Consider the following 23,188-nt stretch of genomic DNA (forward strand, 5'->3'; position numbering starts at 1 on the left):
TCTGGATTTAGTGAGATTCATGTCAGCCAATAAAGATCACCTTCGTCCTTCCCTCTGAGTTTCACTTTTCACTGTCCAATGAAATATTTTCGTCTCCCCGCCAAGTCTCACTTTGCTGTTTGAGTGCCTATCGACTTGTTAGAAAATTTAAATCACCACCGCATCACCATCAATGCCAGCTGTGAAACAAGTTTCTATGCTAATCAGACAGCCAAAGGCCATGATTAAACCAGGTCGATACATCGACTCCTCCCGTCTCACGCGTCCGATGATATGGGGAAAAACAAACCTTGGCTTTGTGGATGTTCAGCCCACATCTAATTCAAACAACACATATGTCAATAAGTTCCACTCTGTATGTCTGACATGCAAACAGGAAATCACAGTCCCTGCAAATGAATGCCCGGGACATCCTTCATCTGGACAGGAACACTCTTGCTGATTGATAGCTTGTTTGTGCTGACGGGAGCATAGGTTTGGTGGGTTGCTGAAGAGACACTGGAGCCGCAAAATATTCATTCATTGTGAAAAAGGCATGTCAAGTCTTTGGTGTCTGTTTAAGACTTTTCTACAAGACCCCCCCCCCCCCCCAGTTCGCCCTGCCTTTGCATGCACTGATCTCGGATCATGTTTCCTGAATCAAATCTGACCGGCGGAGTGGAATCATTTTCCTCCCTCTTAGCTATAATACAGCACACTCATCAGCTGTCCTGAAATATAAACTGAAGGCATTTCCTTGCATATCAGTTTGATTTCAGACCAAGCGGAAAGGAGGAAGGGTGATGCCGATGTCTCCAGGTATTCGTACCTGTTTAATATATGCATATATATATATCCATATATATACATATATATATGTACTGTATATGCTGCAGTTTTCCTTGTCTAAATAGCCATCAGGACTTCAAAGCAAATAGCTTTTAACTGGCAGCATGGCTCTAATGAGGGACGCTAACAATGCAAACAAGCTGCTAACTGACGTAAAACCCTGCAAAACCTTTTCCCTACACTACGAACACAAGAAGAAATTCAAAATGTCAAAGTTTTGCTTCGTTCATTAATCTGATTCTAAAAGAATGAGAGATTAGTCAAACACAATTATTATCAGCTAGGTTCAAAATTTGAGCTTTTTCAGTGGGGTCACATTTTACAGTTTTCAGGGACAGTGTTAGTAGCACAGAAACTTGGCAACCACAAGTACCTTCTTTTGATGAAACTGTTTGCAACAAGTCAAAGAACTAGCATGGTCACAAATGGTCAACAGTCCAAATTTCCAAAGGTTGTTTGTGATATAGGAAACTGTACTTCAGCAAAGATCTCCAACAATCTTCAGTCCGCACAGTCAAACGATAATTTGGTATTGAGTACAACGGCTAGCGGCTCTGTGAGACTGTATTTACACACAGCCACACTTTGAGCTAAATGCTAACATCGGTGCACTAACAAGCTTACAGTGACAATGCTAACATGCTGATGTTTACCAAATATACTGATCATGTCCACCATCTTAGTTCTAGACTGGCTGGCCAACAGCTAGCATGGTTAAAAACTAGGCAGAAGTTGAATCAAACCAGAATTATCCTTTAAAAACTTTGATGAGTGAAAAAGGGTGAATGGCTTCCCACGTTATTTTATGTAACTATGATCTTTGTGTTTTTTAACCAGGTCAATTTTTCAGAGAGTAGTTAATAGACAGTTTTCCTTTCACAATTCTTTCTTTAGATGTCATTCCCTGATTATTTCATATCCTCATAAATGCTAATATTAGTTAGTTTTAGCAGTCATTACAGTAGAGTATGTGGCAAATTGTACATTTTCTTGGGCGGTTGTAGCAATATTTATATACAAATACAAAATGAGAAATTATGACAAGTGAATGCAAACCAGTATAGATCAAGTTCAGTTGGTTTCTTGGCAGCTACTGTTGGAGTTACACTGTTTTTATCCATGAGATGAAACACTATATTAGAATCCATGTAGAAATGATGTTAAAAACAGAGAGTTATTGGTTTTCCAGCCAACCATGAATACAGCAGAACCCAAGATATGATCACAACACTTCTTGGAACCACTCAGCACTCAGATACTTTCAGACATTCTGCCTGGAAATCACTCTCCAGTCTCTGAACTATTGCAGCGTCTACTGAAGTATTATACTGGTTAGCTAAAGATATAATACAAGTACTGCTTGAAAGTGCAGGTAGGAAGCTTGGCACAAGGTTAGTTTTGTGTTTTGAAAGAAATACCGTAGTTACACATGTAAACAAAGACACTATCCCCGACCTAGCTGAAACCTTCCCAAAAACTGGAGAGGTCTTGAAAAATAGAACACACCTGTACACAAATAGAAGCAAATATATAGAAAATACATTTACACGTGTATAATATACAGTAAGTTTTGTAACCTTCTGACTATTAAGATAACACTCTTCATTCAAAAAAATATATGTTATGTCAAAGAAGCAACTCCACAGCCTGACACACACACGTGAGGCTGAATTGGTATGGGTCATTCATGAGAGTGGTTTTCATGTTGTGAATGGGCAAAAGCAGGAGTTTTGCACCACAGTGTTTATCCCAGGCCGTCTCAGCACCTCCTGAATGGCTCACATTTACAGATACTGATCTCACTGGGACAACCTGTTTCCTTCGAGCCTTTAAGGAAGTATTTAAAATCATAAAAACCATCTTTGTGAATTACTGGAGATCTACTGTTGACACGCAATAAAACCCACCTTTTGAATCTGTACATATTGCTGTCTGCAGCCAAAAACGTTTACAATTACAGAATTGTATTTGTGCTTTGTACAAACCCACAGCACAATAAAAGATAGATTCACAGGTGGCTTCTTCAAGAGCTTCATAGCACAAAGGTAATCTGCCTTTCAGACCTTGAGGTTGATAATAAAATTATTGGTGCTAGAAAACGCTCGAGAGCTTCACTGTCCTTCCTGATCATGGAGTTCCTTCACCTTAGATAGATTGTTGAAACCAATTTGGCAGCGGCTGATTGGCTCGTCATAATCCCCTTACTTCAACAATACACTGACAGTATTTTAGGGTTTTGAAAGAACTTTTCTTTCTCATAAGTCTGGATCGTATTTTCACTCTGCTTCCTTCGGCACAAATTAAAACGATCTATTTGTGTATATCCACCAACTTCCTGGCTGTGATAGCTGAAATTCTGATATGCTAGAAATATTGTCCTCAAGTATTGAGTGGATCTGGCTCTGAGGAGAGCTAACTAACCCATACCACGCATTTGGTGCGAATCCCTCCCTGCTTACATCTTACATTGAAAACACATGGTGCACATCACTTTGACCTTGAGGGACACCAGTTTGCAGCACCTCCTTCACAACTACTTCTCCATTCTTATCTGAAAAACTAAGGAAACGTTCATGCTCCATCTTCAACAAATTGGTTCAAGTTCTTCTTGACTTTCTCACTAAACTTCAGACTTTTAGGTTTGAAAAATCATTTATCAAAAGTGAACCAGTCTGGGAGTTGGGTGCGGATATTCATTCACTATCTGTGGAGGGATTCATTTTTCAGTCTCTTTCCTATTTATGCAAATTATTACATGAATTATTTCAATTTGGAGTTCAAATTGAATGTAGTCCACCCTTTTAGCATTACAGCTCAGATCTAAATCATAACTAATGATTAGAATTTATTCCAAACAGCTGCTGAAATTCAAACCAACATAAAATGTGCAAGAGAGCTAGACAGACCTGAGGCAGTATGAATGTCCTGTCGAGCTCCATGCAGTCTGTTGTGGCTGTCCTTACTCAGTCTTAACATGAATTTGCTGCTATGATTCGTTACAGCAGTGATCCTGCACCACAGAAGCCTTTTGTTTGTTTTTCCATTGAGCCAAATCAGGTATGAATCTGACATAATAAGCAACTGGAGCGGGCATTGAATTGGCTTGTATTTAGATTGTTTTCTTTGTTATAATCTCAGCTCGGGTGGAAGTATTTAATTAACAGCACTGAATCCCAAGTGCGTCAGACCTCCACTATTAGGGCTGTGGCAGACTCTTCTGTATAAAAAAATAGACATACAACTATTCTGTTTTTAAAACGGGACCAATAGAAACAATGTTTTAAAATCAACTGTTCAGTAAAGCATACACCATTTCTTTTTTTTCTCCATCTTCTCTCTTCCCCAACTTATAGAATAGTGTTTCATATAAATATCTTTTAGACTCTTTTGCAACATATTTCTTAAAACTATTTCAAAACATATTCAAATACAGTTGTAGTATTTTTTATCTTTCACATTTCTTTGAAAAAAGAAAGAAACAAAAAAAAAACAATGTAGTTGGAGTCGATACAGGGTTAATATAGCGCTCTTTGTTTAGTCCATCATTTGTCGTTGAAACTTCCTTCTATCCAGGTTGTGGCACATAGTGGCATTATTGGCACATTGTTCAGAAATACAGTTCATCTTCCACTCAAAGCAGCTCCGTGGGTTCCTTTTTCAAATGTCAAGTGTTTCTCTTGAGACATCCTTGACGTCCACAGTCTTGTCCCACACATCCTGTAAATATACCTATATATAATCTATATCTAAATGACTGTACGTTCCTGGAAATATGGAGTGGCAGCGTTGAGGCTGCTCTGCTTGTCATCTCTAGAAAAATAAATATCTTCACCAGTGTCCAAAGAGTGATCACACTATTTTACAAAAGAAGCGGTTTTGTGTGTTTCTTGTTTCCAACTGGATCCTGTGAAGATGCGGAGAACAAAGTCACAATTACCCCTCATTATGGGCTGAGTGCAAAATAAAACAATCACTTGAACAGATAGGATTCGCAAACCCAACCTTACTTTCCACTTATGTTAGGAGGGGACTGGTATCCAGCTCTGGTCTGAACAGGTGCTACCCAGTGCTTTTTCAAACCAGATGAGAAGGCAATGCTATATTAAAGAAGCTGTACTGTCAAAGCCTGCTGTTACATACACTTAAGCCGAGGAAATACATTCAATTTGCAGTACAATAATAAGAGATCTTGTGTCTTTTGAGACTGCGACGATGGGAGTACGCTGTGTAGAGCTGAGCTGACTGAGACTAATGTGTGTCCAGACAACGACGAGGCACTGTCCTCTCACTACGCTACCTGCAGGCAATTCTATTCCTTTTAAAATCTGGGTCAATAGCAGACGTTACACCTCCCACGAGGCTTCCAGCAACACTGTGGGGCTGGAGCATGTGTTTAACTTTCACGCTTTGAATTTCAAATGCAGGTCATTCTGGCATATATTATCCATGCATAAAAATATGTCAGAAGTCAAGTGAAAGTGCCTCTTTACTCCTAGAGATGTTCAAAACAATATGCTATTGGTGTAAGGATGAGACCGCTGACATAAATATTAATGTTTCAGATACAAAGAGTGAGGACATTAATTGTGAGCATATAGCTTATTCACACTGATGTCTACATAATTACTTTCTTATCTCATCTACTAAGACCTCTGATATTGCACTGAACTGGATGTTTTTTCATCACTGTGCACAAGAGCGCAGAGGAGCATAATCATGTCACAAATACCAAACATATGCCAAGTTCCCTTCTATTCCCAAAGTGGGGCAGCACCACCACAGGGATCGAGGTAGCTAAGGCTCAGATGATGATTTGCAAGGGGACAAAGTGGCACAGTACCCACCAGAGTGTGAATTCAGGAAGTCTCTTCCACCCACAGGAAGTGAACAAGGCCTTCAGCTCGTCAACACGAGATCTCGAACCATTTCTCTGACACAAAGGCCACAGGAATCAGTTGTCTTTCAGTGGGGGAGGGCCTGTAGGATGAAGTGCAAGAGGTAAGAACATTAGGTGGAAGCACATTGCTGGATATGATGCAGTCTGTTTGGTTACATATTTATGTTACATCCAATCTTATCCATGCCTTAAAGACCTGCTGTAATAATCTCCCTTTTTGTGCCTTTAGTGCCACTGTAAACATTGTGATGATCACAGACACAGAGATAATAACACACTGATCAGAGATTAATCAGCAATGTCGCTGTTAAACAACACCAGTAAAAATGTATCCATCCTTCCACGACTTTCAATAAATGAATCCAGACACTGTGGACTATTTACACCAGATGAATGCTCCTACCCTCACTGCCAGCATAATGAATCTGTTAGAGGGTTTGGACACACAGAGTAAGTGTGACCATCTTTTCTGGCCCTGCAGCTTGGATGACTGTTTCTGTTATCCGCTCAGACGGTAAACACTGTCGAAGCTCTACCACATTTTATCGTCAGACCACGTATGAATGATAGTTTAAGGTATAAAACCACAATAGGCCAGGTGTCTACATCAAGCACACCTGCCTTGTCAGTTCATATCACACAGAGACAGATCTTCACCCACTGAGAGGAACAACAGTAAAATGCAAACACACCAATGAGTCACCAGTATTGCATCTCTTGCCCCTTTTTTGGTATAAAGCAGCTGTGCTGTGTGTTGTTTGTATGTATGTATGTATGTATGTGTGTGTGTGTGTGTGTGTGTGTGTGTGTGTGTGTATATATACTATGCGAAAAACTGTTGGAGACATCAGTTGGACAGAAAATGGCACTGTAAATACTTAAATACAGGAAAAATCACAGGCAGATTTGGATTTATGTGTGCAGCTTTAGCATGCCGAGGCACACCGCTCAGCCAGGTGTCGGGCAGATGGACGAGGAACGAGGCAATGGACAGCAGCATTAAAGGCAAACAGTTTATGTGTTGATTCGCTCTGACGGGAGCGATTGTTGCTCAGAGTAACAGCACACACGAGGAGAGGAGTGAGAGGAATCCAAGCATTTCATGAGGAAAATGTATTCACCATGATTGTTAATTCAATGTGATCTTTCTCATCCGTCTGCAATTGTCTTCTTTTTTAATGTTCTATAATTTCATGTGGAAGTCATTACAACATTTATCCCCTCATAAAACCATCATTATTAGGAAACAGACATTGATTTCTTAACCCAATTAACATTGATCTAGCGCTGCCATTCAGCATGGACTTTCATAATACTGAGGCCATTAAAACATTAGTGATAATAACTGTAGTGGACAGAGACATCATTCTGGATCTCCAGCACTGACTGACTGAAGATATGCTCCAGTGTGCATCTTCCTTTTCTGCTATAAAGAGCCCTGGGCTGGCGTACCTGTTTCCGTTGTAAGCAGTCTTGTAAACAGGCGTTTGCTGGATCATCTCATCGGTGTAGATGGGCACGGCAGTCCGTACGCACTCATGTGAGCACTGCAGGCTGTCATTGTAGGCAGTGAATATGTCCACCTTGCTGGGCACCCGGGCTGGGGTGAAGTCTGTCAGGTTTTGGCAGCTTTCTTCCTGCTGGTGGATCTTGCGCTGATGGCTATTGTGGCGGCCATTTCCCGACTGCGCACAGCTACAAAAACACGCACCAAAGACAAGAAACAAACATAAAATCATACCTTGTACCTTTGGTCATCCACAGTGACTTCTGACCAAGCATGTGCTTCTGCAGTTCATGTATTTATGAGTCAAAAAGTAAAGGAATCTTTCCTACCAGTTTTTAAGGACGAGTGTTGTGATCAAGGCTGCAATAACCATAATGAGAGACACAGTGATAGTGATTATCTGGTGAACTGCCAAACCTGCGAAAAATCAGAAATAAACAAAGAGCAGAGAATTAAAATCATTGGTGGAGGAAATGGTTTCGCTCCTGTTCATCGCAGATAACCACGTACTTCACGTCTCTTTTGTTTTCTGTACTGTACAGACACACTGCACTCTACAAAGTACTGAGGGCAGCTCATTTAAAAAGTAGAAGATGACAACCCAGAACAATTTTGCTCTTCAGTAAGTATTGATGACACTGCCATCCACTGCTATTTATAATTTAAGAGTATTATGAATTATTCCATTATAGTACAGCCGACTGTAATGGATAACCAAGTCCTAGTTTTCTCTAAGTACTTAGAAAATGTACTATTCTTATGTCATTAAAATAAAAAATACACCCAAAATCATGTGTATGTTTAGTTATTGTTGACAGTATTATGTTTTATGCATATAAAGTATACATGTTTTACTGTTCAAGCTAGTGTCCGTGTAGGTTTTGCCCCGAGGCTTCTATTTAAACATTAAGGTGGAGCAAATTACTTGACATGGTACATCAAAAAAAAAGTATTTGATCAGAAGGTGATCCTGATATATAGTCTGAACGCTTTGAAAAGGGAGGCATGTCAATGCAGGGTAGAGGAATGAGGATAGACACATACACAAGCATTGAAACTGGTTTGATAAAGCAATAAATTAGGTGTCCTTGTTATTCTGAGCTTCAGAGAGACACATATAAGACACTGTTAGTGTTTATCACACCTTGAATTTAAAAGAGATTGAATACCAAAATAAAAGCTTTTTTTTTTGTGAATGAACAAAAAAACATTCCTTTATGTCGTGTTTTATAATTTTGGGTTGATGTCAATTTTACAATGTGTCAACTTGATGAACTTAACTTGAATTTAACTTTAAAGGCACAGAATTAAGAAACTTTACTGATAGATCTTACCGGTAAATGAAATCCCAGGCTACTTACGGCTGTATTAAATGGGTTTTTGGGCCCCTGGGAGCAGCAGAACATGCTAAAAACACAACATCTGATGGAAGTAAAAATAGTGAAATGTCATGGCGAATGTATTAGACTTAACACAAGTCTGACATTTCCTCTTTTTTTGGCTCTGCTTTGGTCTCCACCTCCTCCTGAAGAAAAAATATCTCCTCCTGTATCTGCTGCATGCTCCACTGTTTTCCCCCGATGATCACTAACTATGGGGGTTACCTTTGGTTACTTTGGCAAAAGCAAAGGGGCTAAAATGCTCTGCAGAGCTAAGGGTAACGGCTAAGGTGGTGGTGATTCTCTGAGTTTGTCACGACAAGCAACCTTTTCAATTGTCATCTGATCAAATGGAAATCTAAATATGTTGAATAGTGCTGATTTCATGAACTAAACTAGATGGTCTGCTACATCACAGGAAGGCTAATTGATTCCATTATTTCTGTGGTAATGCCATGCTCTACACAAAGTGTCTGAACCACAGATAATTTGTGACAACAGGAAGTAGTAACTCGAGTCAGGACTTCTCCACAGGCCACAAGCTTTCATCTCTTCAAGCGCATACACACCACCTGTTACTCTTCATGATGAACTGGGCTGTTTAAGATCTAGTTGCACTTGTCTGCCCTCATTACAGAAAATCATTACTGGACAAAATTAAAACCCAATTACAGTGCTATCAAAAGAACAGCAGGGACACTGATTGAGAAAATGATAAATTGTAACGACTGGATCCTCTGTATTTCATAAACACTGGATGGTCAATAGGCAATGAATTCTTGCATGGATTGGTGAATTTCACTGATGCCATTTGATTCAAGAAAGATTATAAACCCACAAGACAAATCAGAGCAATGAAATCAGATCATCATAATTCCACACACCTTTGTGACATCTTCCAGATATCTGGTTTATATTCTTGTTTTGCTAAGATGCCCGGATGGTGCAAAGCCATACAATTATGGCTGTTCTTTAAGTGAATGCCTTTTGCTCATGAACGGCATCTTAACCACATTCCCTTTGTTTTGTATGACTAAAGTACAAGAACATTGTTCTTATTTAAACTCTTAAGACTCCTGTGTGTGATGATCTCTCATTTTTGCCAGAGGACAGTAATCCACAAACAAAATACATGTCTAAAGTGAGGATTAGCGTGAGCTTATTCAACTGCACTGTATGGCTAGTGTGTTGGGTGTGTGTGGGTGAGTGGTAGAGCGGATAGGACACAATGACACACTGCAGCAGGTGACATGCTGCAGGAGGGGAAAAAAAACTAAAAAGAAATGCCGTCATGATGAAAATGCCTTATACATCTCACCTCTCCATCAGCCAGCTGCCTAGCTGCTGATCCAAGCCAATTTGTCTTCAGAAGGCTCAAAAGGAAGTGCTGCTCCGTCATTTTGGAAAGCACACGGCCTCCTGCTCTGACTTCCTGCTGCCTGGACAGCTTCCTCTTCGATAATAAACTTCTGTGGGCAGGCCCGTGCAAAAGGCTTGTCCGTGCAAGAGGTAGGCCAGGTCAACCTTGGATTAATGATATCTTAGGCTGGCTCAGGGAAGCCTTACCTTCCCAGTGCAATCAGAGTCTCTTGCCCCAGCAAAGGCACATTAACTTATCTGGCAAGTCATTTGCATTTCCCTCATATCCTGTCTCTATCCTCCCTCCTCTCCCGCTCTGCCTGTCTCCGGCTGACGTCAAGGCTGTTAAGTTGAAAGTGTTCAGTTATAAATTAACATCTGTCCAAGTTCAGGGATAATAGAGCTTGCCCCTGACCTTGATCAATAGCTGAGGTCTCCACTGAGAATTGTTTCTTTTCATACTGATGTTAGAGTGAAAGGAGACACTTCCCAGTCGGGATATGTCAAATGAAAAGCTGCACTTTGCAAATTTATCCTATAAAACCACAGATTAAATCACATTATTGCACTGCAAAACATAAGTAAAAATACAACTCATAAAGCGCATCCAAGTATTGGTGAGCATGATGTCAATGAACACAACACATGCATGTGTAGCAGTCTGTGATTTTATACCAGAGAAATCCAGTTGGCTCAGTTAGTAACATTAGCATACTGTGTGTAGTGGTGCTATGCTACATGTTTTCAGGGTATTTAAGTCCAAATAGCTAATTAAGAGTTACTTCAGGCAACCATTTGGAGCCAAAAATACACATGCTTTCCTAGTACAGCTTTTTAATGAAACAAATGAACCCAAGCACGTGAGGTCCAGCAACACAAACATCAACATCAAGTCCATTATAACCTCATTTTCAGGGTAGTACGTTTAAGGGTGCAGGGATAATAGAGCAGATAATGACATGGGTGACAAATGTGAGTGCAGAGGCCAGTTCTATTTTCATCCAGAACTGCCAGTTAGAGGGAGGGAAATTTGGCCTGGCTATCTAAAACTCATTGTGCTTTGGCAGTCAGGTTGAAAAATCACCTCTGGCAGTCACCTTGCTTTAGAGATACCCGGTTAGGTTTTGTTTGGTCAAATCACTGCCAAACAAAGAGGCTGAGAGAGATAGAGCGAGAGAGAGAGAGAGAGAGAGAGAGAGAGAGAGAGAGAGAGAGAGAGAGAGAGAGAGAGAGACAAAAGGAAGGGAAGAGAGGCATGCAGAGAGGAGGGGACAGCTAGCTTGTGACCTCTGTGGCAGCAGGATTTGAGCCCCCCTCTATGCTCCCAGCCAGAAATAAATGAGATTTTGGGGCCTCCTTGGCCATGACAGTTTGATGAAGATGTCAAAGGAAAGCATGGCGGTTAAATGAAATTTCTCCTTGCTACAATACCTACTTTTAATAAAGGTTCTCTAGCTTAGAAGCAAAATCACAGTGTGCAGTCAATAAACGTGTGCAGCAGTTCACGCCCGCTTTGAAGCACCTTTGAAAACTCCTCGGTATGGTTTCTACTATTGTCACGTTACATTATTTTGGCATTATTTAGGCTGAATGCATCAAAGATATATGCTATTGATCTTAAACATATTTGCCACTTTGAAAATCTGCCTACACTACACAGCAAAAAGATCAAGACAGCAATGGATAAAATCACTTAGCGTAATGTGAGAGGTGTCACTCGAAGTGACAAACCCAGAGACTTATAACCGGACTCTGCTGTTCCCCTGAGCTATGCAGAGCCTTTCAGCTAATTGCTTTAAGACCCTCAGCCTTACTGTATTCATGGTTCAGTCGCACCACACATATCAATCTTGTGTCACTAGGCAGCTGGTTTCAGTGAAAAAGCTTCACTTTTTTAATTGAACAACCGATCTGGTGAACTCCAAACGTCAAAGTTTGTGACTAGCTGGTGAAGCTAGTGGAGCATTTAGCAGCTGAAGAGACAAATATTTGCCTCAGGAGTTGATGGAGACCAAATCAGAGGTAAAGTGAGAGTAAATGTTAGACTGGGAGTCTGCTGGTTGTGTAAAAGGAGAACATTTTGCTGACATGTTTGCCATAATATGATAGGTTGATAAACGGTAAATGTTGTGTTTAAAGCTTGTTCTGCTGCCCCCAAGTGGCCAAAAAAACAATGGATTAGTGCTGCGAAAGATCTAATCAGAAGCGTCACTGCTGTAGTCAGAGAAATGTAGATTATATTTATTTATATTCTTTTAGTTGTGAAGTAGTAACTAATGCTGTGTTGATCTCTAAGTCTGGTTCATTCAGTTTGCTTTTTAGTTTGTTCAAATGATCATGATAAGAGATCAGCTTGATCTCTTGTTTCCACATAGAATACTTCCCATAATGCCACAATATGTGTTTTACTTTTCATTTAATGACAAGTGAGGAGCATTTTATAACTTTCAGTGAGGGACAGCTGACCTGTTTTCGCTTCAGACGTTTTGACTTGTCAGAGTAGGAAAAGCACAGGTGTGCTTAATGATGGCTTTGTTCTAGTGAAGTGCTGCAGTAAACCATGACAGTGTGAAAGTGAGCCAGTACGCACAACACAAGGACCTTGAAATGGAGGCATCTAACGCGAATCCATCCATTCATTTTATTGGATCATTCATTTGACCATTTACATCTGTGTGTTTCCTTCTGTGACATGTCAACATGGGATAGAGGAGTCATGTATTTTCTTCCCCGGCCTGAACACACACTCCATGAACAAACCTCCCCTTAATAAAAACATCACTCATATTTGAGTTGTCAATGACAGACAGCACCCCACAACAAAAAGAGCATACTGATTATCAATATAACATGTGGACATATATTAGATGTTAAAATAACAAATCATTACATTGTTAGAGTAACCAAAAACAATTCAGCCTTGGCATGCAACCATATATGGAGCAGTTTTTGACCATGATGAAGTCCTGAATTGTCGACCTGCAATTTACATGGTGAGCTATGTGACAAAATCTAAACTGCAGGCAGTTAGTCCTCTGAGTAACAATGCCATAATGAGGCATTGTCGGACAAATGATGAGGAAAAGAGAATGACTATTTAATTGCTATTCCTGTGCATATGAGCAATAGTTAGCCTTTAGTTAGTGTGTGTATGTGTGTGTGCATGTATACTGTACTATGTAGTGGTAAGCCCTATCAGCATCTATAGCTAAGAGCCATTTAGGGCTAATGTTACCTACACCCACACAGTGTTGGCTTAATAGCTGCTGAAAAATGTGGGAAAGGCCCCTCATTTGTAAAACAGAGTTGCAGCTTACTGAGGTTGAGCCACCTCACTCCCACACACCACAAAGCACATTTGTACAGGCATATTCAATACATGCTAATACGCTGCATGACCCCTCAACAATTGTCTCTCCTACCACCGGGCACCTGAGTAGGACAGGTTGGGGGAAGACTTCCATCAAAGGCGGCCTGCTGATAGTTAGAAATTGCCAATTAACGTCAGTGTCAAAGTGTCAATCTAGGCTGATTTCCACTGAGTCACCAAGCAATCTAAAACACTTATTGAAGAGGAGGGTGCTGAGAGAGAGGGAGACAGAAGAGTGGGATGGAGAGAGAGAAGGGGAAAGTTGAAGAGGGAGAGATCAGAAACAATTACTCTATATGCCTTTTCTCTCAATGTCAAAGACACCGTTGCATAATTCAGCCAGGCTGGATGGCAAATGCCAGAATGACCCAAAAAAAAGGGGGTCACCCAAGTATATTGCCTCAATGAAGGCATCCTTTACAGAAGGATACACTTGTCTCATGTGCCAACCTAATGGGAGCAGTGTGGAACATGCAGTCACCCATCCTGTTAACAACAGACAAATGGAAATGACTGCAATTTTCAGGTGGGTGTAAAATGGCATTGCTACTGAGGGAGCCTCAATCAACCATCCTGAAATCTCTGTACCATCATGCTGGTGACAGGAGGTATTTTTTTACCAAACAAAGCTTAGCTGAATTGTTTAGCAGGAGACTTGGCTGGGAAACATACCGTGCACCTGCATTATTCTCTCTGTCTTTGCTGTCATTTTTCAACAAAATGGAAATTCTCTCAAAAGCTAAAATAAATAATCTCAATTGAGTTTGAAGAAAGAGGGTCATATTAAAACCCTGCCCTAATCCCTCTGATTGACAGAACAATCTCCTCTATCCAAAATAGTGTCTCAGTCAACATCTGCACTTCTCTTCCTTCAGGCAGATGTGTCAAGCCATGAAGAAAGAGCTGAGCAGCGATGAAACAGAAAGTGAAACAGCATCTGCTCAGTCTGGCCCCTTCATCTCCTCTTGGCTGAGTTTTCTGTAAATCAGGGAAAGGGGGTTTGACTCTGCACGCCTGTCACCAGGCATCAGCGTTTAAGTCCAGATTTAACGCTCGAGAAAAGGAGATTCATTTTTACCCACTTTATTGAGAGTCAATACAGAGAGTAATGGCAAATTTATTGGATTGCCATGGTAACCGTTGTGAAAAGTGGTTCTCTCTGTCTCTATGTGTGTCTCTCACTGTTGAAGAGGCTGTACTGTACGCCTCTACAGGTCTACCACAGGTCACAATGCTGCATCACAATGTTCACTGAGTTTGCTCCGTTAAAAATAGATTCCTGCGACACTTAACATACATTGTACATGTGCTCACTTTGCTCCACAGACTTACTTATTTACTCATTTAACCCTCCACTCCCTTCACCAACTTCATACGTGACATGAATTGCTGTCAGACGGATCTATTTATGTTAAACAGCTCCTGGCTGCTACGCTGGGTGTTGTCTTTTATTTCAAACAGCCAGTAAACGTGCTGGATTCAGGGAGCCACAGGGCAGGTCTGTAAGCCTCTGCTGTATCTTCGTGGAACACATGGTGCCTTTTGCTTACTCCACACAAACCTGTAACATTTAACCTTGCGACTCTCACACGGTCTAACAAGACCCAAGTTATCAGCAGTGGCTTTACTGACTGCGGTTTTAATCATCTCACACCCATAATGCAGCTGACAGCTCCATCTGCGTAGAGTAGAGGGGGGTCGCCGTTACTAGGAGCACAATCACTGGGAACAATCAGCGAGCATCTGGAGGCACCAAAGCTATAAGCTATAACCCCCCACCACTACCACTCACCTCCTCCTCCTCCTCCTCCTCCTCCTCCTCCTCACACCTCATAAATGATGGGCAGAGTGCTGTGAGAGCAGGATCAACAGGGCTGTGGCATCCTGTCAAACTCCTGTCCAAACTGACTGAGATAATACAGAAGGAGTAGTTCTGAATAAATACATAAAATGTAATTTAATATAAATATATAACAATAATTTGGACAATGACGGACAGGAATCACACAGGAATCATTTGCTATTGTCCTGTAATTACCGTTTTTTGATTTTTTTTTAACCAAGGAAAATCTTATTTCAACCAATCCAGAATTAGTGATGACTGATGAACCAAGAAGGTTCTGTTGAGTTTTAGTTTGTTTTTGCCATGTTTGAATGACCTGTGTTTTTTGATGATGAAATGACGGTTTCTGTGAATGGAGTCTGGATCTTACTCTTACTCTTTAACACCCAGCAGGGATTACATTGCAGCCCGTTTTGTTGCTGCCGGCTGCAGCTCTCATTGGCACGCACGAAAATAGATATTTGAATAGTTTGAACACGTTTTATTTTAGAGGGAATATTCGAACGTCATCATTTCCAGCAGCCCTAGAAAATATGTGCACTGTCTCAACACAGGAAATCAAACATTAATTGTCTGCGGCTTCTTCCCTGTTTGACTGCTGTGTTATTTTAACATGGGGCTGTGCCTGATGACAGAATAACAGCCACCTACAGCAGACTGCAAGTCATTAAACTTCAACTGAGACCAAAGTGCTGACAGCTGATGCTGGTGATTGGGAAACTGTGCAGGAAAATAGGATAAATGAAGAAACCCAAACTTGTTAAATAAGACAGAAAGCAGACAAAGGGTATTTGCTAACAACCTTTTAACTGATTCTAAGCAGCAGTAACTTTTTTATCTTGGGAAAGGTGTGAACTTGTTGGGTCTTCGGCACCGACAGAAAAAGTTGTCCCGTTTGTTGTCCTGCACCATTGATGCCAACAGTGAGTGGGAGTAAAGACACATAGCCTGCAGTCAAAAAGTGCAACACAGTCAAGCTGTGGCCAGCTGTCGTGTACTTTGTCATTAACGTAGCTGCTTTCCAACCAAACTGGCTGGCCAAATGTCACACACCAACAATTAATGCAACAGAAGTCGTCCAGGCGTGTGGATATAAGGTCTGTGGCTCATTTCTGCACACTGACCAACCACTCACTTAAAAAGACATTTTTCCGATCCAGACTGGATCTGTATCAGGTCATTTTGAGTTTTCAGTGTGCAAATATCCATTACAGGTGTATAAAATTGTCTGTAACACATTCATTGATAAAACATTAAAAATGTGCAATGAGAGCACATTTTGCTGATTTGTTCTAATATTCCCTTATTCCCAAAACACACTGACTGACCTTATTCACACTCACTGACACAACAAAACAAAACAACACTTGACAGTCAAATGACATTTTCTCTTTTAAATTAACTTTAGGATGTATCTGTCATCATTTCACCAGAGAAAAAGTTTTTTTTTTCTGCATTAGAATATAAAATCTACCCGAACACACTCTCTCTCTCTCTCTCTCTCTCTCTCTCTCTCTCTCTCTCTCTCTCTCTCTCTCTCCATATATATATATATATATATATATATATATATATATATATATATATATATATATATATATATATATATATATATATATATATATATATATATATATGGGCAGTATAATGTATAAGACAACCCAAAATGTGATGTCCACATACTGATCAGATCAGATCAGATACTGCCTGTTGGTCTTAAGTGTGTGTGTGTTTACTGTGCAGCGAGAACATCTGGCTTAATGTGAGGAGACATTTCATTTAAGGGGGCAGGAATCTTTGACAACTTTTCCAGTGTGCTCTGAAGCTTGCCACTCTGAGTTTCTTTACCGTATTCATGGTGAAACAGGTGCAACATACCATCAAAGATGCATCATCACTCTACGTATCAATGATTACATTGGACCAGAGTCTAGCTAGAAACTAGCTGTTAGCAAGATTCAGACTACTGTTCACTGTGTACAGTACCTCTATGTGTGTCAGAGGCATCATTTCCTCCCCCTTTGCTCTACCTCCTTCCACAAACGAGCACTTGCATCCATGTTTGACAGTGATGTGCACACAACCCCCCTCACACACACAGCATGAGATGATTACGGTCATGATACACACACATGCCTTACGTGGTTGAGACAAAGTAGACTAATGGCTTGCATTTGTGCTGGTTCCCTACAGTATTCATGAGTCATAGTGACTTGTTCCATGCACATATTGTAATCTCGCAGTTACTGAGAGAATGCCTAGCAATTATGTACTGTACTCTTTTTTTGAGCTGCATTGTCTGCATGAATGCATTAATGCGAAATTACAATTAGTATTCTTCTTCAATAACGTTAATTCTCATTTATTTTTGCAAGGAAACATAAAGATGCCATATCCTGTTCATGTAGCTGATAATAAAAAAAAGACAGGAGCCCACATCAGCTCCAACCTAACTATTCTAAACACGAGTACAGACAGAAAATGAGCGCCAATTAGCTGTGATGTCAGGGTGGATGGGTTCGTTTCTCCCAGAGATTTGCCTTGAACTGAGGTGCTTCTGTCTGAGACGCTGGATGAGAAAGACAGAAAAAAAGAGAGCGAGAGCAGAGCAGCTTACATGCGCACTGGTACTCTGATTAATGTGAGTAATCAAATAGTACGGACAACAGTACTGAAGAGCATGATTTCAATGATTTTCCATGACACGGCACAGATCACCTGGGCGTCATGGAGGTGCATGTTTTGCACGCTGCCTTGCATGTATTTGAACATTCAATGTGGAGTGCGTCAGCATTGCCAGGAAAATAAGCAGATCTTATACTATTCACCTGAGATAGTTGTCACGGTTAACTCTGGCACAGAGAGTGTAAGCCTGCGGGACACAACAATGGAAAGAAAGTTGCATACAAACGCCACCCAACAGCTGGGTGCCAAATGCACACAGTTTATATCTTAACATACCGTAGAGTCAGGCCTAAAAGTCTGTGCATGCATGAAAGCAAACATACATAATGCATGCACAGTCTTTGAACCAGTTATGCATTTTTCAGTGTAACACATCTCAATTATCATGATATTGTGTGCATGTGCACCAGCCAAACTCCTACTCTCAAAATGCAAGTTGACACGCCTCTGTGTAAATCTGTTTGAGTATAAACCAGAAAACTTCTTTCAGCAGTGCCAAAGCAGCCCTTTGTTTTAAGCACTGACATGTCATGCTGTAATGCATCAGCCTTCCTCACTGATGACAGAGGCAGCTATTTCACGTTATTTATTTACTTTCTAATTTGGATGATGATGTCAACTCATTCACCCACTAAAATCTGCCAAAATGTTTGTTAAAAGAATGCATACATCTATTCATTATTTACTATGCAGCTAACGTGCTACTATGACATCCCAAAGATAAAGAGGTTCAAAATAACATTTCACTGACACTTTCGACTTGGATGCATTGGATAGCTATCTCACATCAAAAGAGCTACAGTATATGTACATGCAACCAAGAAGCAGTGGAGACATGTTTTCTTAAACAATGCAAGTGATGGCCAAAACTGAAAAAATAAGACCCAAGTTGAAATAAACCAGAATAATGCTTTAACCAATGTAAGACAAAATGTTCCTTGCATTAAAAAAACATCAGTTCTGCATAAGTCTAGCTCTATATTATATAATATGAGTTCAATATGTACATGTCCTCTTTGCTCAGCTGCACACAAAACCACTTCCTTCAAATCCTCCTGTGAGGAGCAAAGTATTTCTGAATTGAACTGAACACATGCTGCAAGAAATCAAGCCATAAGCAGAAATCTAGGTGAGTAAAATTAGTATGTGAGCTCTAATTATCACGTTACTTTCATTAAGATAATAACTTTGAAATTTTCCTATCTAAGTTTGCATTTATAGGCTGAGATTGAATGGGACGTATCCATAAACAACCTCAAAGACAAAGCAGGAAAGATAAGAGCAAGAGACAGAGACAAAGTGAAGCACTTCTTTGTTAATAGTTTAATTTCATCAGCAATCCAATGCTGTGCTGTTGGTGCGGTAATTATATCTTGCCTTGGGGCCAATATGAGGCAGACATGGGTTAATGTGTTGTGAAGGCAAAAGCAAAGTTTTCCACAGCAGTTAAGCACCCGGGCTTTGCTTTGAAATGCGATTCTATTCATCTGCTCTGATGAGACACAGTCTGCTTATTGATACAATAATGTGCACCCAGTCGGAAAAATCAGACTCCTTTTTTGTCTCATCAGCTTTCAGTTAACAGTGGTGACTGATTTCCTCCAGGATACAATATCAAGCCATCATTTTGAATCACAGGTGGCTCACACTCACCTCCCAATCACAAGAAAATGAAGAGATCACAACAACGTTGACAAGACAGTTACATACTGTCTTATTATGAACAGTGCTGAGAGGCTACAGCAGAACCAGCTATTTCATCCAAGTTTGCTTGTGTCCAACTTCAGGACCTAGTGCTGTCTCTGTTTACTGTCTGAATACTGGAATTACTGTAAAACACAATTAAAGGAAATGACAGGAATTTACTACAGTTCCAGGATAAAGTGTATGCATGTATGACCATCAAACACACAGCTTCTCCTATGGATGCAAATTAATGATTGATGAGGTCATCTCAGGACAGCTTCACAAAAACCAAAACAAGTGTTTGGAATGAAATAACAAAAAGTTTAAGTTTAAGCTTGAAAACAGCACAAATGAATTATCTGAGTTATGATGAGTTATGAGTTATCTGATTTGTCTTGAGTTCATAACTGAGCTAAAACCAATACCTTATGAAGGACTTCCACTGTACATTTCCATATTCCTCTTCAGACATTTTCATTGCAATTGTGAAGGAGGTGGCCAAGGACTTTTGATCACGCTTACTGCCTAATCTTATGACATTTATATTAATGCACCACATGGGAAAGCTTCAATTAGCATAGTTCTTGTTCATAAGTTGTTAAACAAGACTTATGTTTTATGACTACCTGTATGGTCCATTTAAAACACTGTGTTCCTCATGAACTTAATGAAATGGTAAATCTAATATGCCTTGTTGGAAGGATTGTGTGTCTGCAGCACAGACGGACTCTCCATAAAATGATATATGCCGTGTACAGTATTTCAGCCACAGTATGGTCAAGGACATTCACTGTGAACCAGGCTATTTTCCCCCGCTGTAATATCATATTAATGAAAGTAGATCATTACTGTGGATCATTGGTCATGCGTTACAGGGAAACTGTGAAAAGAGTTTGGTTTGCAGTGTCATTAGAGAAAACAGGTGAGCTTGAAATGATTGTTTTTTATTGTATTTACTCTTGGCAATTTAGTACCCTTTTCACACCAATTTGAACCAACTGTCCATGCATCACGGCCTTTGTCCCTGTTGACCTGGGGAGGGAGTGAACAGCAAAGTGCTGCATGCTACATAATGTGGCCAGATGCTTCTTTTCACCTGCCAGCAAGGAGCTAAAATGTGTAATACAAGCAATTTTTCATATTTTCCCTCCCCCCCCTCCAGGATCCCACCCCAATGAAATCACACCAACCATCCAGTCCTAGTCCATACTGTAATGGTAACAATATGATCCCAAAGTAGCTTCCCACATGTGAACCAATGTCAGCTGTATTTGTTGGAACACACAACCAGGCTGGCAATACCACTACTGGTAATCAAACCCTGGGTGTCCATGTGGGTGGAGGTGGATGAGAAATTTCCCCCCATGTGACCAGTATGCCCTTTATATTGATATTATTTTGTTCAACATTCAAGTTTCCTCTTACATCTAGACTTTCCTGGGACTACCTCCACAATGGCGTCCATTCAGCTGATGCTCTTTTGGGTATAAATGGCAAAATGTCTGGCAATGTCTGATTCAGTCTTTTTGTTTTGCTTGTCATTGTGTGGGTGCATTGCTCTGTTGATCCATATTGGCATAAGCTGAATGTGAAAAATATTTGATAGAGAGTTGTGAAATATCAGTGTAGCCTTAGACACCCCATCACATGACAAACTGAAATCATATGAACTTTGATACACTTGAGGCACTTGATTTGAGGCACCACTTTAAATCCACGGTGTTTATTTCTGTACCATGCAGGTTTCTCATGTGTTTTCAATACTGTTTTCATGAATGTATTTATTGTCTCTGGTTTAAGGTGAATGGAGTTATTGTTTTGTTGAAATGGCCACCTGCAGAACAAAACCTAAGGCACAGGGTTGGACAAAGCCGGCTTTGAGGGAAAATCTTCATAGCATTGTATCTGTTTTGTATCCAGGATACAGGGTGAGTCTATAAAGTGTGACCAAAACAAAAAATGTAACAAAAACAACTGAAACAATGATTTCTTTAGCTTACTGACTTGTATTAGCCATAAAATTCACAATAGATGTGTAGTTGTTTGACATCTTACCTGGTGTGTCCCCATATGGCTTTGGTGGTTTGACAGTCTCCCCGAAGCTGACAGTGGCCTTGGTGGTGCTTAGCCTCTTGGGCTCTGGTGTGGTCACCACAGTGAACGTCCTTTGAGAGAGCCTGGTTGTAGTGCTAGTGGTTGTGGCCACTGTGGTAGTTGAGACCCTGGTGGACAATGTTATGTTGGGCTCCAGTTTGCCATCGTCATCTATGCTATCTGTCCCTGTGGGTCCCCAGTCGATAAATCCGGCCACTGTGGTAGTCCGGCCCTCCTGAGACTTGTCATAGCTGTCCCATTTGAGCTGTCTCCTAGCTCTAAGTAACAACCTCACTGCGTCTCCTCTGCTCGCACTGGATGAAGCTGCTGGAGCTTCGGCCATTAATGCCAAAGGATCACCTGTCTCCATTTGAGAGTATCTCAACCGGCACTCCTTACACACTACTTGTCCTTTATGTGCTGGCTTCCGATGCTTTTGACCCTTGACTTTTGGCCCTATCCCTGCCCTGTTGTCTTGGGGTAGAGGGATAGGATTTAGGAGCCGGCGGGTGAATGGGCTCACCGGTCTCCAGTAAAGCTTGTTAGGCGTGTCCCAGAGTGGCTGCCAGCGAGGTCGTGAACGAGGCACCAATTTAGGAGTGAGTTTGATCCCCAGACCCTGGCTGAGGGGGCTGCACACAGAAAAGTCCAGGGTGAGGTGGGTCATGGCCAGCAGGATCCACACCCGGTGCCCCACACAGCTGCCTGGCCTCAAAGCAGACGGACTGTAGAGAAGGGGGAAAGTAAGTGAGAGAAAAAGTTTTAGATTCAGACACAGTTCGCTTTATGTTCAAACCATACATTCAGGTTCCCTCCATGTCCCACCTTCAAGCTAGTGGCCGATTGTAAAGATTCACATCTCTGAATTTGCACACTTGTCAAAGTTCTACAACACAAATTCTTAGCCTCCTACTCAATTAAGCCTTGATAATAATTAGCTTTGCAGAGCACCTCTTGAATTACAGTATAAAGGTCAGACACAAAGTAAATGTTGTAAAACGTGAAAGATTGTGGATTTGCACTCTTTGCTCTCAGCTGTCAGAAGTAGTAAGGACTTGATGTTACAGATTCATATCAATCCAGGGATGATTACACCAACACACAAGGTCAGGCCTGGTTTAGCTGATCATCATATTCTGCATTATCTCCCCCAGACACAAAGTCATCTGATTCCCAAAGGGCAATTTGATTATGCAGTGCAATGATCAGGAAGGTAACACGCAATGCCAGCAGAAGACACAGCATGACAGGTATATCACAGAAATCTTCACTCTTACGGCTATTGCATTAATTTACTGTGTAACTGTGTCCCAAAATGTCCTTTGATACTGGCGTCAACATGATGGCAAGGTGATAGATAGGCTAGGACCCTGCAGTAGAGTGATTTTACAGACAACCTTCAGTGGCCCCTGGGACAAAGCTACACATTGATTCCTAAGGGAGAAACCTCATTATGAGCTATCTTTCATCTCTGCTGTCCTTGGCCAATTTAAGCCCACACAGAGGACTCATTTTGGAAGCATCACCGAGGTGATGATGG

General features: G+C 40.9%; 1 protein-coding gene across 1 annotated transcript in view; it reads right to left on the minus strand.

Moving 5' to 3' along the window:
• Positions 1-3,956: 3,956 nt before the first annotated feature.
• ajap1 (adherens junctions associated protein 1) overlaps positions 3,957-23,188 on the minus strand; it is a 42,817-nt gene continuing 23,585 nt past the window's right edge. The window contains exons 2-6 of the mRNA XM_070968842.1: positions 21,610-22,373; positions 7,562-7,649; positions 7,178-7,420; positions 5,673-5,805; positions 3,957-4,732 (exon numbers count right to left, since the gene is read on the minus strand). Of these exons, the coding sequence (XP_070824943.1) occupies positions 5,733-5,805; positions 7,178-7,420; positions 7,562-7,649; positions 21,610-22,373 (1,168 nt within the window). The 3' untranslated portion in view covers positions 3,957-4,732; positions 5,673-5,732. The remainder of the gene's footprint in view (positions 4,733-5,672; positions 5,806-7,177; positions 7,421-7,561; positions 7,650-21,609; positions 22,374-23,188) is intronic.

Source organism: Chaetodon trifascialis, chromosome 8, assembly GCF_039877785.1.
Source record: "Chaetodon trifascialis isolate fChaTrf1 chromosome 8, fChaTrf1.hap1, whole genome shotgun sequence".
Classification (NCBI taxonomy): Eukaryota; Metazoa; Chordata; class Actinopteri; order Chaetodontiformes; family Chaetodontidae; genus Chaetodon; species Chaetodon trifascialis.